At 44.0% G+C, this 18,093-nt stretch overlaps 1 protein-coding gene across 1 annotated transcript in view; it reads left to right on the plus strand.

Moving 5' to 3' along the window:
- The window catches only part of tmem47 (transmembrane protein 47), a 57,341-nt gene extending 41,427 nt beyond the window's left edge, over nt 1–15,914 (plus strand). The window contains exon 3 of the mRNA XM_068040553.1: nt 15,028–15,914. Within this exon, the coding sequence (XP_067896654.1) occupies nt 15,028–15,206 (179 nt within the window). The 3' untranslated portion in view covers nt 15,207–15,914. The remainder of the gene's footprint in view (nt 1–15,027) is intronic.
- The last annotated feature ends 2,179 nt before the right edge of the window (nt 15,915–18,093 follow it).

Here is an 18,093-nt window from a genome sequence, read left to right on the forward strand (position 1 = left end):
GTCATGTCTACACTGTGCCTGCAAAATCTTGCTTTTGAATACCTTCCACTGGTTTACCACTGATTTTCCTTCAAGTAGCTGTATCCAGTCCACTTTGCCAGATCACCTCTCAGTTTCATAAAATTTGCCTTCCCCAATTTAGAACTTTTACTCCTGTTCTATCCTTTTCCATAATAATGCTAAATCTAACTGTATTATGGTCACTATCTCCAAAATGGTCACCCACTGCTACTTCATCCACTTACCCAGCTTCATTTCCAAAGACTAAATCTAGAATTCTGCCCCCTCTCATTGTGCTTGTTATGTGCTGACTAAAAAAGTTCTCTTGAATGCAGTTCAAGAATGTTGTGCCCTCTGTGCCTTTCATATTGTTTGTATCCCAGTTGACATTAGAGTATTTGAAATCCCCAACTATTATTTCCTTATTGTATTTGCCCTCAGAAATTTGCCTACATATTTGTTCTTTTATCTCCCTCTCACTCTTTGGGGGTCTGTAGTACACTCCTATTTTTTTTATTCATTCATGGGATGTGGGCATCGCTGGCCAGGACAGCATTTATTGCCCATCCATAATTGCCCTTGAGAAGGTGGTGGTGAGCTGCCTTGAACTGCTGCAGTCCATGGGAGGTAGGTACACCCCACAGTGCTGTTAGGAAAGGAGTTCCAGGTTTTTGATCCAGCGACGGTGAAGGAACGGCGATATAGTTCCAAGTCAGGGTGGTGCGTGACTTGGAGGGGAACTTGCAGGTGGTGGTGTTCCCATGCATTTGCTGCCCTTGTCCTTCTAGTTGGTAGAGGTCGAGGCTTTGGAAGGTGCTATCTAAGGAACCTTGGTGCATTGCTGCAGTGCATCTTGTAGATGGTACACACTGCTGCCACTGTGCGTCGGTGGTGAAAGGAGTGAATGTTAGTAGATGGTGTGCCAATCAAGCAAGCTGCTTTGTCCTGGATGGCGTCGAGCTTCTTGAGTGTTGTTGGAGCTGCCCCCATCCAGGCAAGTGGAGAGTATTCTATCACACACCTGACTTGTGCCTTGTAGATGGTGGACAGGCTTTGGGGAGTCAGGAGGTGAGTTACTCGCTGCATAATTCCTAGCCTCTGACCTGCTCTTGTAGCCATGGTATTTATATGGCTGCTCCAGTTCAGTTTCTGGTCAATGGTAACCGCAAGGATGTTGATAGTGGAGGATTCAGCGATGGTAATGCCATTGAATGTCAAGGGGAAATGGTTAGATTCTCTCTTGTTGGAGATGGTCATTGCCTGGCACTTGTGTGGCACGAATGTTACTTGCCACTTACCAGCCCAAGCCTGAATGTTGTCCAGGTCCTGCTGCATTTCTACACGGACTGCTTCAGTATCTGAGGAGTCGTGAATGGTGCTGAACATTGTGCAATCATCAGCGAACATCCCCACTTCTGACCTTATGATTGAAGGAAGGTCATTGATGAAGCAGCTGAAGATGGTTGGGCCTAGGACATTACCCCGGGGAAATCCTGCAGTGTTGTCCTGGAACTGAGATGATTGATCTCCAACAACCACAACCATTCTCCCTTGCGCTAGGTATGACTTCAACCAGCGGAGAGTTTTCCCCCGATTCCCATTGACTCTAGTTTTACTCGGGCTCCTTGATGACATACTCAGTCAACTGCTGCCTTGATGTCAATGGCAGTCACTCTCACCTCACCTCTTGAGATCAGCTCTTTTGTCCATGTTTGAACCAAGGCTGAAATGAGGTCAGGAGCTGAATGGCCCTGGCAGAACCCAAACTGAGCAGGTTATTGCCAAGCAAGTGGTCTCCTGGCTTGATGATAATGGTAGAGTGGGGGAACATGCTGGGCCATGAGGTTACAGATTGTGGTTGAGTACAATTCTGCTGCTGCTGCAGCCCCACAGTGCCTCATGGATGCCTAGTTTTGCATTGCTAGATCTTTTCAAAATCTATCCCATTTAGCACAGTGCTACTGCCACACAACACGTTGGAAAGTATCCTCAATGTGATGGCAGGACATCATCTCCACAAGACCTGTGCAGTGGTCACTCCTACCAATACTATCATGAACAGATGCATCTGCAGCAGGCAGATTGGTGAGGACAAGGTCAAGTATGTTTTTCCTTCTTGTTGGTTCCCTCACCATCTGCCGCAGACCCAGTCTAGCAGCTATATCCTTTAGGAATCAGCCAGAAGTGGCACTACCGAGCCACTCTTGGTGATGGACATTGAAGTCCCCCATCCAGATTACATTCTGTGCCCTTGTCACCCTCAGTGCTTCCTCCATGTGGTGTCTAACATGGAGGAGTACTGACTCATCAGCTGAGGGAGAGCAGTAGGTGGTAATCAGCAGGAGGTTTTCTTGTCCATGTTTGACCTGATGCCATGAGACTTCATGGGGTCTAGAGTCAATGTTGAGGACTCCCAGGGCAACTCCCTCCCGACTGTACACCACTATCCTGCTGGTGGGACAGGACATACCGGGGGATGGTGATGGCAGTGTCTGGGACATTGTGTGTAAGGTATGATTCCATGAGGATGACTATGTCAGGCTGTTGCTTGACTAGTCTGTGGGACAGCTCTCCCAACTTTAGAGCAAGCTTCTACTTAGTAGATAGACTTAAATGTTTTTGAAAAAATAAAAATCAGCAGAGAAAAGAAAGTCAGAAAATACCCACCAAATCCTCACTGACGAGCACCCTGTGCCTTGTCGCTCTCTCTCCCCTCTCGCGCTGTTTGTAGCTCTGAAGTCTCACCAGCCAATCGCCTACCTGCTTCCCTGTGATGTCCACTTACCAAAACTAATCTACCTTAACACTATTAATATACTCTACCAATACTAAAATGTTACCAATAGTAGTAATGACCTCAGTAATAAACCTTATTGCTTTAAAACAAAATAAAACAGGAGACTCACCAGTTTTAAAATAAAATGGAGAAATATACTCACTAGCTTTTCCCTTCTGCTTGTGCACCGTAATTAATTATAAAGTAGTTACATAAATTTTAATGTTAAGTTTTTTGCTAATTTGTAGCTATTTACACACACCCCCTAACAGCAATGTAAAAACCCAGCTATTTACAGATACTCCCTAACAGCAGTTATTCACCAACCAATCACCTTACAGCTTTCCTGTGATGTCACTGTTCACTTTTTTTTCAAACTCAGGCACGCCTGGACTCCTGACCACTCTTCTCCCAGAAGGTAAGTGCTGTAGGTCATTATCCTCGGGCTTTATTTAGCTGCTCCCCGTTCCGAGTTCCTCCCGCAGGTCTGCTTCTGTCTGCTGCGCACCCAGCAGGTAAGTGCTGTAGGTTGCGATATTCGGGCTTTATTTAATTGTTCCCTGCTCCGTGTTCATCTCGCAGGTCCGCTGCTCTCCTGGAAGTTAAGTGCTGTAGGCCGCGATTCTCGGGCTTTATTTAATTGTTCCCTGCCCCATGTTTCTCCTGCCGGTCTGCTCCTGTCCACTGCTCTCTCGGAAGGTAAGTGCTGTAGGCCGTGATCCTCCGGCTTTATTTAACTGTTCCTGCTCCGTGTTCCTCCTGCAGGTTCATTCCCGTCTGCTGCTCTCCCAGATGGTAAGTGCTATAGGCCGTGATTCTCGGACTTTATTTAACTATTCCCCGGTCCGTGTTTCTCCTGCAGGTCCGCTCCTGTCTGCTGCTTTCCCGGAAGGTAGATCATTTTATGTAGTAGTGGTCGTATGTTTGGAAGGTGCTGTCAAAGGACCCTTGGCGAGTTGCTCCCGGTCATCTTGTAGATGGTACATACTGCTGTCACTGTGTACCATTGGTGGGAGTGAATGTTTAAGGTGGTGGATGGGGTGCCAATCAAGTGGGCTGCTTTGTCTTGGATGGTGCAAGCTTCTTAAGTGTTGTTGGAGCTGCATTCCTCCAGACAAGTAGGGAGTATTCCATCACACGCCTGACTTGTGCCTTGTAGATGATGGACAGGCTTTGGGGAGTCAGGAGAATTTCAAGCTTCTGACCCACTTTTGTAGCCACAGTATTTATGTGGCTGGTCCAGTTAAGTTTCTGGTCAATGGTAATCCCCAGGACTTTGATGGTGGGGGATTCAACAATGGTATTGCCGTTGAATGGAAAGGAGAGATGATTAGATTCCCTCTTGTTGGGCATGGTCATTGCCTGGCACTTTTGTGGCATGAAAGTTACTTACCACTTACCAGCCCAAGCCTGAATGTTATCCAGGTCTTTCTGAATGTGAACACGGACTGCTTCAGTATCTGAGCAGTCACGGATGGTACTGAACACTGTGCAATCAACAGCAAACATCCCCACTTCTGATCTTATGATGGAGAGAAGGACACTGCTGAAGCAGCTGAAGGTGGTCGGGCCTAGGACACTACCCTGAGAAATTTCTGCAGTGATATTCTGGGGCTGAGATGATTGGCCTCCAACAACCACAACCATCTTCCATTGTGCTAGGTATGATTGCAACCAGCGGAGAGTTTTCATTCTGATTCCCATTGTATTCAATTTGGCTAGGGCTGCTTGATGTCACATTCTGTCAAATGCTGCCTTGATGTCAAGGGAGTCACTCTCACCTCCCTCTGGAATTCAGCTCTTTTGTTAATGTTTGCACCAAGGCTGTAATGATGTCTGGAACCCAAACTGAACATGGGTGAACTGGTTATTAGTAAGTGCCACTTGATAGCACCATCGATGACACCTTCTATCACTTTGCTGTTCATTGAGAATAGACTGATGGGGTGGTAATTGGCCAGATTAGATTTGTCCTGCTTTTTTTGGACAGGACATAGCTGGGAAATTCTCCATTTTGTGGGGTAGATGCCAGTGTTGTAACTATAGTAGAAGAGCTTGGCTAGGGGCACAGCTTGTTCTGGAGCACAAGCCATCAGCACTATAGCCTGATTGTTGTGGGGGCCATTGTCTTTGTGGTATCCAGGGCGCTCAGCCGTTTCTTAATACTATGTAGAATGAATCGAATTGGCTGAAGTCTGGCATCTGTGATGCTGGGAACCTCAGGAGGAGGCCGAGATGGATCATCCACTTCAGCACTTCTAGCTGAAGATGGTTGCAACTGCTTCAAACTTGTATTTTGCACTGGTCTACTGGACTCTGCCATCAATCAGGATGGGGATATTTGTGGATCTTTCCCTCCATTCATTCTTTAATTGTCCATCACCATTCAGGACTGGTTGTGGCAGGACTGCAGATCTTTGTTCTGATCCATTGGTTTTGGGATCGCTTAGCTCTGTCTATAGCATGCTGCTTCTGCTATTTAGCATGTTTGTAGTTCTGTGTTGTATCTGTGTTGTAGCTTCACCAGGTTGGTACCTCATTTTTAGGTATGCCTGGTGCTGCTCCTGGTATGCTCTCCTAAACTGCTTGTTTAACCAGGGTTGGTTCGCTGGTTTGATGGTAATGGTAGAATGGGGGGTATGCCAGGCCATGAGCTTACACATTGCGGTTGAATATAATTCTACTGCTGCTGATGGCCTTATGGATGCCCGGTTTTGAGCTGCTAGATCTGAACTGAAACTATCCTATTTAGCATGGTGGTAGTGCCACACAACATGATGGAGGATGTCCTCAGTGTGAAAACAGGACTTTGTCTCCACAAGGACTGTGCAGTTGTCACTCTTACCAATACTGTCATGGACAGATGCATCTGTGACAGGCAGATTGGTGAGGGCTAGGTCAATTAGGTTTTTTCCTCTGGTTGGCTCCCTCACCACCTGCTGCAAGCGCAGTCTGGCAAATTTGTCCTTTAGGACTCAGCCAGCTCAGTCAGTAGTGGTGCTTCCAAGCCACTCTTGGTGATGGGCATTGAAGTTCCCCACCCAGATTACATTCTGTGCCCTTGCTACTACCCTTAGTTCCTTTTGGAAGTGGTGTTCAACATGGAGGAGTACTGATTTGTCAGCTGAGGGAGGGTGGTAGGTGGCAATCAGCAAGAGGTTTCCTTGCCTATGTTTGACCTGATGCCATGAGACTTCATGGGGTCTGGAGTCAATATGGAGGATGATGTCTGTAAGGTATGATTCTCTGAGTATGATAATGTCAGGCTATTGCTGAACATCTTTCCTAATTTTGGCACAAGTCCTCAGATGCTAGTTGGGAAGACTTTGCAGTGTCCACTAGGCTGGGTCTGCCTTTGTCATATGCAATACCTAGATCAGTGCTGGGTGATCAGTCCTGTTTTATTCTTATTTGATGTTTCCACAGCTGTTTGATAAAACTACGTGGCTTGCTAAGCAATTTCATAGGGCAGGTAAGAGTCAACCATAGTTTGGTGGGTCTGGAATCACATGTAGACCAATCAAGGATGGCATATTTCCTCCCTCCCCTGAAGGACATTAATGAACCAGGTGGGTTTTTATGACAGTCCAGTAGTTTTAAGGTCACCATTCCTGAGACTAGCTTTTTATTCCAGACTTAGTTAATTAAATTCAAATTTCCCCAATTGCCATGGTGGGATTTGAATTCATCCCTCCTGACCATTAGCCTAGGAGATCTTGGATTACAAGTCCAATGATATCACCACCATGCTACCTTTTCTGGAATATCTGAATAGCTGTTCAGAGTTCTAATATTGGTGCCCTTAGGGTTAATGGTTTTGTAAATTACACATTGGAAACATTCTTTCAAAAACATGTGGTTGAACAAGTTCCAGAAAAAAATGGCAAATTATAGAGTTATAATGATGGGTGGGGTAGTACATCAGATTACAGATATGCTGCACCATCGAGTAATTGGAAGATTGTTCATTCCTGTGACTCTACACACAAAAAATTCACAGTATAGCTCCAGTACATTCTGGGAGGAGCCAGATGAAGATGCACTGTTTCCTTAAATGCATCAGTTCACTTGTGCCACAACCATGCATCCGCTGGTGAGTTAAAGGTCTGAATTGGAGCAAACTTGGGAGCAAGTCAATCCAATGGTGAAGCAAGGGGGCCTAACAGAGACAAAGGGCTGAATTTTAATCTGCAAGAGCACGTGGTTTTGGATGCAAGTGGAGGGGTTGAAACTGGCAAAATTGACCGGGTGCGCATAGGAAGATTGGCAATTATCATATGTTAATCACTCAATTCGAGTCATATTTCAACATTTTTGACTGGCGCAGGTCTACAAGTTTCCCAGGCTTCCTGAAACTCACCAATGAAAGCAAGACGAGTACACAGTGGCAATTGAGGAGGCTGAAGCAATCTCAGGGAAGTATGCCAATCAAGATTCAGTACTCAAAACAGCTTTCTTACCAGCTATTGGCAAAATGTTTGTTCACAATACTTTTGTACTTTGGAAGTTACTTTCTAGAATTTGATGGATTGCTCTATCACATCAGGATGGTTGCCTCCTTTGCTGTCTTAGATTGGACTTCAGATGAGGACCAAGATGACCAGCAACAACACTCACAGCAGCCTGCTACTCACAGACCTGTAACTGCTCAGGAGAGAGGGGTCAGCAGAGAAGTGCAACTCACAGGAGGCACTACCCATGAAATAGAGTCTACATACAGAGAATCATTTTCCTTAATATATCTGAACACCAGTGGCTCAGAAGGCTCAAAATGTCTCGTCAGGTGGTGGCGAATATCTGCAGTGTCCCAGAAGAATATCTGCTCCCTGCCGAACCTGGTGGCCATATATTACCAGAGGCTGTCAAAGTCACCACTGCCCCCTGAATCTCTTTGCTTCCTGATGCTTCCAGGGCTGTGCCACAGACAGTTCCAGGATCTCCCAGTTGGCTGCCCACAAATGCATTAGACAGGTCACTGATGGCTTGCTTGGCAGGATGGCAACTATGTTAACCTGTGATGATGCCAGTCAGAATGAGGGGGTGTTCAACTTTGTGGCTCCTCATGGCTTCCCAAGATGCAGAGCGTCATCGACTGCACACATGTGGCAATCCGGGCATTCTCCATCCACATGCAGCTGGTGTTCATGCAGGTGTGTGCAAGATTCTCGGGCATCTGCCATGATGCTTTCATCCTACTCCAGCCCAAGACCCTGATGTCTTCACACTTAGAAACAGACTTTCATGGTCACCGCTAAGAGACAAGGGATACCCACTGCAAACTTGACTCATGACATTGGTCAGAAACCCCAACCTTGAAACCCAGAAGCGCTACAATGAAAGCATATTACCACCAGATGTGCGATTAAGCAGGCCATTGGCATGTTAGAGATGCAATTCAGGTGCCTTGACAGAGCTTGAGGTGCCTATCAGTACACCGTAGCCAGTGTCTCCAGAATAGTAGTGTTTTGCTGTGCTCTGCACAACATTGTGCAACAGCAAGGCTGGGACCTGCAGGAGGAACAAGGCGAAGAGCTCAGAAATTCCTAGGACGATTTTGAAGTGGTGGAGGAAGAGGAGGATGAGGGTGATAATGCCATTCTACCCCCAGTTGCTCACATTGCTGCCCAGGATGCCCTTATTAATGCAAGGTTCACTTAGCTGACACCAGTGGACTCTTGTCACATCACATGCATTGGCTATTCTTCTCCCATCTCCAATGTCACTGACACAAAGCAGTCCTGGAACCAATCAACCTTCAATATCCCCCATTGGTCCCCATCAATTCATGCCTTCACATTCATCATCAAACAACTTACCACCCAACACCCAAGAATGGACAAGATGGGAAAGTAGTGAAGAAGAATGACATTTATGTGAGCTAAATAAAGAATAAAAACTTATCAAAATAGCATTTTCTCAGACACCCATGTGCATACCATTGCACAATTACAAAGCTTTACCCTTCCTTTTTCTGCTCCTCCTACATGGTGCAACCTGTGTGGCTTCAGCAAAGTTACAGGCAAGCTGCAAAGACCCTGCTCTGACTGCTGAGATGCTCATGGCCAATGTCCTCTGGGATTTGGAACCCATGAGGGCCCTGCCAAAGTCTGTGCCACCAGCACCTGTGCAGGGGCAGATTCAGCCATCGGGAAACTAGGCAGCATTTGTGACTGAGAAGTGGGCTATGAGTGAGAAATGGAAGCACGTTGAGTGAAGTCCTCAATTCCATGGCCCCTTTCACCATCATCCCTCTTATGGCCCAGCTGCACTTGCACTACCAATGTGCCAGAGAACATTTTGGGGCAGATCAGTGTGGCACAATAGGGCCAAGACTAAGGTATCCGTCAAGCTATTTAAGGTGGCAGATATGTTGGCAGAGTCTGCATGGTGATGTTGAAAAGGTGCATGGACTCATTTGATTGTATGGCCATGGTGCTGGCCACTCTATCCAAGGTAGAAGACTCAGTGGCCTGTGACATCAATCCCCTCATGCTTGCAGTGGACATCTCCAATCTCTCTGCAATTGTGGTGATTTCACTTTGAGGGCCTGTCAGTGCATCACACATTGACTCCTGCTGCTCATTGATTCTCCTGTTTGTCAGTGGCACTCAAAGTACAGGATGTGCCCAGCTGAGCAGAGCATTGAGAAAGCTGTGCTCTCCAACAGAGACTCTTCACTGCTGTTCCTGTCTCCAACATCTGCTCTTGCTCACTTCTGAAGTGTGAATCATCTGGCAAAGACCCAACTACCGGTCTTAGTGGTCCCACTGAAGTGAGAGCATCTAAGCTGGTGGGTCCTGTGATGGTGCACCCTCAGAAGGACACAGTTCCTCTGAGGACTCTCCACATCCACCAACTCCTGGTGCATGTATGGAAGGTCCTTCAGAGATAAAATGTGTGAATTAAACATGGTAAGGTAAGAATGTTGCAAATTATCACTATGGAGTTGGCCATATTTCACTCGCTGGTCAAACCAAATCAACATGACTGAGACTGTATGATATTTGGGTGGTTCTTATTTAATTGTATCACCAGATAGCTGGGAGCTCCCCATCTACAACAGCCAGGGATGCTGAAACTCTACATATTTCCAGTACCTCCTCCTTTGCACTTTTGAGTTGCGTGTTCTGTGGAGGGCCCCCTCCGGTTCTCTGCCTCTTCCTATGCTCTCTTCTCCTGCAAGGAGGGAAAGAAGAGATGCATGAGTGAGTGTAATGGCATATATTCATCAGATGCATTTGGTGAGGGTGACTATGTTAGGCATGAAATTGCATAAGGAAAAATGTGAGTGGGAGTGCTGGATGGATAGGTGGGGATGTGAGGAAGTACATAGAAAGAGAAAGGTGGATGTGCTTGCATAAGTGGGTGTGAGGAGTGATGTAATGGAGTAGGCTTTAGAAGGCCAAGTGAGGGGATGCAGTGATGCACACAGCAAGATGTAGGTGAATGTGTCACTATACTCACCTTTCCTGATCTGCTTAGGTCATTATACCTCGTTCTTCACAGAAACTGCTTCTGACCTGCTCCGCAACCTGTTACCACACCTTCATTGCCTCAGCAGCAAGTTTCTTCCTCCCATTATTACGGAACAGTATCTCCCACTCTCACAGCATTCAGAAGCACATCCAGGCAGGTGACAGTGAAACAGGCTGCAGCCTTTGTCTGTCAAGATTCCATTCTCACACATCCAGTTCTCTGACAGCCAACTGCAACTCCTTCAACTATGATATTTGGTTTGTCCCTTTAAATACTGGAGTTGAGATTGTATCATGTGGGTCCACATCACGCCCGCTGCCTCTGATTGGACAGGAAACCCATAAGTAAAATATTACTGGGTTAAAAAGCCATTGACTAACATGCTGCACTTACTTCTGGGCTTTCTGTAAGTCATCAGACCCCACTCTGCCTCCAGTGTATTGCAACCTTAAATTCGGGGCTGAAATAACTAAAGAATAGAGGGAAAGGAAGCTATGATGACTTCAGAAAGAAAGTGATTTAGGCCAGTATTCAATGCTCCTGGGAGCAGGCTAGGAGGCGGGGTTGCGGGGTGGGGTGCCATGCTCATCACCCTCCCACCCTCACTGCTATTTTGTCAGCAGTGGGGGAGGTGGCAGGCGGCTCACCTGCCCTGAGGCCCATAAATGGCCAATTAATGGCCACTTAAGGGCCTCCTTCCAATACCATTGGACAGGCACTTCAGCAGCTAAGGAGGCCGCCTGGTAATAAATACATGGTGGCCTCCTAATGAGCTGGATGGATGGGGGGTGCTCCTCCTGATCAGGCACCCTGTGCCCAATGGAGGGCCACCCCAGCAGCACTGGCCACTTCTGCTGAAACAACCCACCCCTGCCATAAACTCTGATGAACCCCTCCCACCTTGCTGGGGCCTAAACGATTGTCCCCGGTGAGGCCCCACACACTTCCTTCCATTCTTGCTGGTCCTGGCTAGGTGCAGTCCCAGCAATGGCTACTGCTCCTGATGGTGCTGCTGGGACCGAAGAGTTGCCGGCCCTCTGACTGGATTAAATTCGGCCTAGTTTCTGAATACATTTAGACTCTGCCATTTCGCTTAGAATGATATTAAATATATTCATATTCACATTTGTGGACAAAGACCTCCATGTATGTTTTATAAATGTAAGCTGTGATGTGTTTTTGACACAGTAGCTGGCAAAGCTCTTCCCAACAGCTTATATTTATATAGCACCTTTCAGACAGTAAATCATCTCCAGGTGTTTCACAGAAGCAAAAGCAGACAGATTTGGTGAAGGTGACGGAAGGCACGTTTGGAGAAATAGGTTTTGAGCAGGTACGGAAAGACTTAGGAAAGCAGCGTTATTTAGGGAGCAAGTTCCGAAAGGTAGGTATGGCCAAGATAACTGAATGCTCAGCTAGTATAAATGGTGCAAAGGGAGAGCGCTATGTGCGGTATAGGAGGTTGCAGATGTAGGGCGAGGTGAGGCCATGGAGTGATTTGTAGATGAGGGTGCAAATTTTGAATTTAATGAGCTGGGGGCTGGGGAGCCAATAGAGGTTGGTGAGGATAGTTTAGTGCAGGATGGAGTGTGGACTATGGAGAAGCAACTTGGGAGAACTTTGAGGAGAGCATTGGAGAAGATGACTTTGAGCAATGTTGCGAGAGTGGAAGTAGGCGGTTTTGCCGATGGATAAGGTATAGAGTTTGTAGCTTAACCTGGTGTCAATTGGAACTTCATGGTTGTGCAGTGTCTTATTCAACTTGGACAAGGAACTTGGGAATAGGATGAAACCAAGGGCTAAGTTGTAGAGATTTTGACCAGAGTTTAACAGGATGGCTTTTATCAATATTACGTTGGAGAAAGATCTGAATTATCCACAACGTGACAACAATGCTGGTCATAGAGTCAAGGTTGGTTGCAGAAAAGAAGAGCATATTTTTGGAAGCTGACCCATCCCAAGTTAGAAACTATTTTATTGCAATGTAAAGAATTAAATGCAAAGTTGATTCCATGGGCTGGATTTTACCAAGCCCTCAATATTGTGATCTGTGGTGGGGGGGGGGGGGGGGGGGTGGGGGCCTGAAGATGGCTCTGGATGAGGCCCACCATGGACCTCAACGCCAGGAGAGCCCGACCCAATCCTCCCAGTGGCAGCGAGGCTCCATGGTGGCAACCTCCCACCTCTGGGTGACAGGACCACAATTTAAATATGCAAATGAATAAATTTAATGAATTTACATACACTTACCTCCAATCTTGAGGGCCCACTACGATCTTTGGCGCGAAGTTTGCCAGCAAACTCACGCCTTCAGATCCCCGTGCGGGGAAACACAGCACCACACTGGTGGGGAGGGTGGAGGAGGTAAGTTTGTCAGATGGGGTCAAATATATGTAATGAGTGTAGGGGATTGTGGGAAGGGTTGAACCTTAAACTTTGTACAGTTTCGGGGGGAGGGGGAAGGTTAGATATTAAAGGTAAGTGTTTTAGTGGGGGGAAGGGAAAATAGTTATTGTAATTGTTATTGGGGAGTGTTTTGGAAAGGGGCTATAGAATTTTATTTATTTAATTTTGGGGGTTAGGACGTTAAAAATTTAAATTGGGTGGCAGGGCTGGCTTCTCTTTAAAAATGGCGCCAGTGCCTGCTCACATGCAGCTGACGCCATTGCAGGGGACGGACAGCCGCCCCTCCTCGAGATTGGGGGGGGAGGATGAGCGGGTCGCCCGGGCTATTTAAATGAGCCACCATGCTTGAGATTGCGGTGGCTCTTTGGCACGCGACCCGCGCGTGGGGGACACCATTTTTTGAGCTTGCTGCCGAGATCAGCGGCGGGCTCTTAAAATCCAGCCCCTTGTGTTCAAAATCCCATCTTCCTGCATTGGAATGTTTCATATGGTATGATTGCATTTGATTTACAATTTTTCAGGAGTTGAGCAGTTAGATTTGAAAACCTGTGAAATGTTTTTGGAATTTTACAACGGGAATGCACATGTGCACATTCACTGTTTGGCTTGTGCGTGGTTTCATTTTCCAGGTGATTCGTGCAAGATGCATAGAATATGTACTACTGTGCTTCACTTTCAGATCTGTTATACATTTGTACGCATGGACAGTATAAATTTGAAAAGCTTAATAGTAAAAGAAGACTCTTTTGTGCCACACAAATTTTCCTTTGTCAATTCTGGGTATTGCATCTATACAGTTCAGGCCAGGAGGAAGTAATTTTGCATTACATTTATATATGTTCATTATGTGATGTACCACCCAACTATATGGACACAGAAGGTCACAGTTTAAGACACTAGTCTGTGGTGATTTTTCCAGTCTCAGCTAGGGCAGCACTTGGCATCACAACTGGCTTCAACATCCTTGATTTAAGGAGGAGTACAATTGCACACAGGTTTCCCTTTATATTTGGCATCTAGTAACTGTTGCTGCATATTCAAACTCTGGGTGACAACAGATTGGGTTCAGTTATGATGCTATCCAGTGGTTTCCTCACCTGCCAGGTTTGCCATCCAGGTTAACAAATGGTTGCATGCTGAAGGATTACAGTGGGCCATAGAACCATATCTCTGCCTGACTAAGCACTTTTAACAACAGCTGGTATTTATATAGCGCCTTTAATGTATCAAAACCTCCCAAAGCGTTTCTCAGGAGCGTTATGAAACAAAATTTGACACCAAGCCACATAAGGAGATATTAGGGCAGATTGAGAGAGGTTTTAAGCTGGAATTCCAGAGCTTGGCAGCTGAAGGCACGACCACCAATGGTGGTGCGATTAAAATCAGGGATGTTCAAAAGGCCAGAATGGGAGGAATGCAGATGTCCTGGAGCGTTGTAGGGCTGGAGAAAATTACAGAGATGGGGAGGGGTAAGGCCATGGAGGGATTTGAAAACAAGGATGAGAATTCCAGGGAGATAACTAAGGCAGATTTATAACAGGAATATGCAAACTCCCATCTATATTAATGCATAGAAACACTTGTGGACCCTGCTGAAGATTGTTACCAAAAAAAATCCTCTGTTTGGGTTGGCGACATCCTTCATCTTATGCACAGCTGCTATGAAGGACTGAGACTATGGTCATATATGGTAGCTCCCACAGAACAAACTAGAAGATGGAAATCATTTTATTAAATAGTGCTTAAATGTGAAAAAGCTCAAAACTTATCTTGTGTACAGAAATGTGCATTTGGGGATCTGTGTGTACATTTCTAACCTCAAAAGTGTATCTACCTTGGGATGTATAGGGGAGGGCAAAAAATTTGGACCCACTATGGGCTAATATTAAGTTTAGCAGTTCTCCAGAAAGATGAGGGCATAATTAAATAATAATTATGGAAATTGATGTGTATTTAATATACTTAGTGATCCCAACCCAACTGTTCCATTCAATGAAATAGATACAAGTGGGACAAAGAGCAGGTGGCACTTGAAGTATTGCCTTAATTTTTTTTTGACAAATTACTATAATTATAAAGATAATAGAGACTACCATTAATTTTTAGGTTTTGTGTGGAGTACTTACATAAATTCTAACCTTTAATGATTTTCAGTGAAAGTTAGGACCATAACTTCACAATATGTTATGTAATATGTGCATAATACTGAAATATTTCTCCATTTTGATATTAAATGTTACAAATAAAAGGTATATTAATTGAACACAGCTGGAGACAAGAGAGCCTACAGTATTAAAATTTCCTGTTCTTAATATTTGTGGCCAAAGAAAAGTATGGCTATTGTTTTAATCGCATGTATTTCTTTGCAGTTGTTCTCCAAGTATGTGGACTCATTTTGTACCCAATCAAATTTGTGGAAACAGCCACCATGCGAACATATCATGAGTTCAACTGGGGTTATGGCATTGCCTGGGGAGCTACCATCTTCTCACTTGGGGGAGCTATTCTTTACTGCTTAAACCCGAAGAACTATGATGACTACTACTAGAGCAGAACTAATGCCACTGACAAATTTAAACTAGAGCTCACCACCTATGCTTACTTGCTGCTCTGTCAGTTGAAGTGTGGTATTTAACCTGTTCTATCAATGCACTATCTAATTTGTCTGTAACGAAGATAATTGCTTTAAATCCTGAACCACACCTAAGGAACTCTGGAAAAAATTATGGCTGAAATTTCTGTGCATTGGCAGTTTCACATACAGCGTGTTGGAATGCAGACTTCTGATAGTGTCACATCATCTAAGATGAATCACAAAAGAGCTTGGTTTACAGTGAAGAATATTAAACAAAAACCACAACTGCAAGATGTTCACTTCAATTTGCCTGCTGGAAAGAACGTGCCCTAAGTATATGTGTTTCCTAAATTGAGGCTGGGAACTTATGCCTCATTTTTGGATTTGGGTTGGATAAAGTATGTCAACTGCTGATTGTTCTGTGGTAACTTAAGTAAAAGTGCATGCTTGTATCCATTTAATAATACTCAGCAACATCTTCTGTCAAATCCTAGTGTCCTAACGCAAAGTAGAATTATATTACTCTTGTTTATAATTATTACAATGCGTTTGGAACACAAAGCAGTTCTAGTGCTGTGTTGAAGTTCCATTTGTATCGTCAAATTAAAACTGCAGCATTTTCTTTATCATTTTCTTATGCCTACAAATAAATTTTATGAAGTATCTTTAAAGATAAAAAAATAGCAAATGTACATGTACTTATAAGTCACGATATAAAGTCACAAATGAGCATTTTAGTGAGCTGAAAAGCCAGAAAGGACCTTATATGCTATTGTGAGCACTCTAATTTATTTGAGGAACTACTGTATTTTTATATAGACCCCTGCACACTACTTCCTGAATGTTGTATACTATTCCTTTAACTGTGCCTAAAAACTTATTTTAACTTATAGCTAAGATAAATATCATATTTCCAGCTATTTGTTATCTCTTTCTTTCTTTGTATCTTTCCTTCTCAGAATAATATTGATCCATGAATATGTTTCATTATTATAAAAATACAATATTTTGGGAAGGAAAAGGGGTTTTGTTTTAGCTGTAAAATACAGCATCAGTACTATGAATCAGTAGAACTCTGCAGAATAATAGGCCTGTATACCTTAATTTTTCATTTTATTATTATTTTCTAAATAATTACCTCTAAATTTTTATAGATTGGATTGTATGATTTATCCAAAAAACATTTGCCAAGAACTATTCCTGCTCTAATATGGATATTAACAGAATATGCTGAATGTTTAAACTCCATCAATTTTTCCTTCAACCGCACGTTACAGAATTGATGCTCTCAGCAGCAAACATTCCCTTGGCAAATACACTGCCTCCAACAAACAGGACACATGAAATAACCAATAAATGTGCTCCAAGCTGTAACAACTGTGGATGCTATCATGCCTTCTATAATATCATATCATTAAACTCCATATTACTGACAGTACATATGCCTCACATTTGATTGCAATCAGCAATTGGCAAAATATTAGGACTGATATTTGTGATAAGCAAAAGTGACACAGTTTGCATAGCCATTGAACCAATTTATTTTTCATCGGAATATAGAAACAGGAGTAGGCTATTAGTACCTTGAGCATGTTCCACCATTCAATGAGATCAAGGCTGATCCCTGACTGCATATACCCCGCCTCATATCTCTTAATACCTTTAGTTAAATAAAACTATCAATCTCAGATTTAAAATTATCAAACGATTTCGTATCAATTGCTCTTTACATAAGAGAGTTCCAAACATCTACAATTTCACTCCTGACTTCACTTCTGAAAAGTCTGGTTCTAGTTTTCGACTGGACCCCTCGTCTTAGACTTCCCAACTAGTGAAAATAGTTTCTCTCTGTCTACCCTATCTGTTTCCCTTAATGTCTTGAAAATTTCAACCAAATCACTCCTTAATCTTATAAACTCCTGGGATACAACCCTAGTTTGTGTAATGTCACTTTGTAACTTAACCCTTGGAACCTAGGTATAATTCTGGTAAATCTAGTATGCACTATCTCCAAGGCCAATATATCCTTCTGAAGGTGTGGTGCCCAGAATTGCTCACAGTACTCCAGGGGTGGTCTAACCAGGGCTTTGTATAGTTGAAGCATGTTTTTTACCCCCTTATATTCTAGTTCTCTAGATATAAAGGCCAGCATTCTACTCGCCTTTTTGATTATTTTCAGTACCTGTTCATGGCATTTCAATGATCTATGTACCTGGAGCGCCACATCTCTTTGGACCTCCACTGTTTCTAGTTTTTCCCATTTAGGAAGTACCCTTTTGTATCTGTTTTAGGTCCAATGTGGATAACCTCACATTTGCCAACATTGAAATCCATTTGTCACAGTTTTTCCCATTCACTTAATCTATCAATCTATAAAGGTATACTTAATCTCTTTATAATTTTATGCTTTCATCTACACTACTTACAATATAGCCTATCTTTGCATCATCAGCAAAATTGGATATGTAGCTTTCTATTCCATCATCTAAGTAATATTTTCAAAGTAAATTATAATTTACTTATGGACATATGAAAAGAAGGATGAAAAAAGACCACCAGGCCTATCAAGCCTGCCCCATTTAGATACATTTACCCCATCTACCAACCCCTTAATCACACAGTCTCCTCAGAGGGCAAAAAAAAAGATTCCAACTTAAAATTTTGGGACATTTCTCTCCAATCCTCTAAAGATCTAGAAAACTCTGCTGGCCTTTTATTTATTACAGCACTGACAGCCTTCTGAGTCATGATGGTTTGTGCCTTGTTGGTCAACTTCTTGGTAGGGGGATTTTATGCTTTCCCCCGCAGCATGTTTGGGGGCAGGGAGAGCATTTTATTGGGCACAGTGGTGGCGGGTGAG

The sequence above is a fragment of the Heterodontus francisci genome, chromosome 10 (assembly GCF_036365525.1).
Source record: "Heterodontus francisci isolate sHetFra1 chromosome 10, sHetFra1.hap1, whole genome shotgun sequence".
Lineage (NCBI taxonomy): Eukaryota > Metazoa > Chordata > Chondrichthyes > Heterodontiformes > Heterodontidae > Heterodontus > Heterodontus francisci.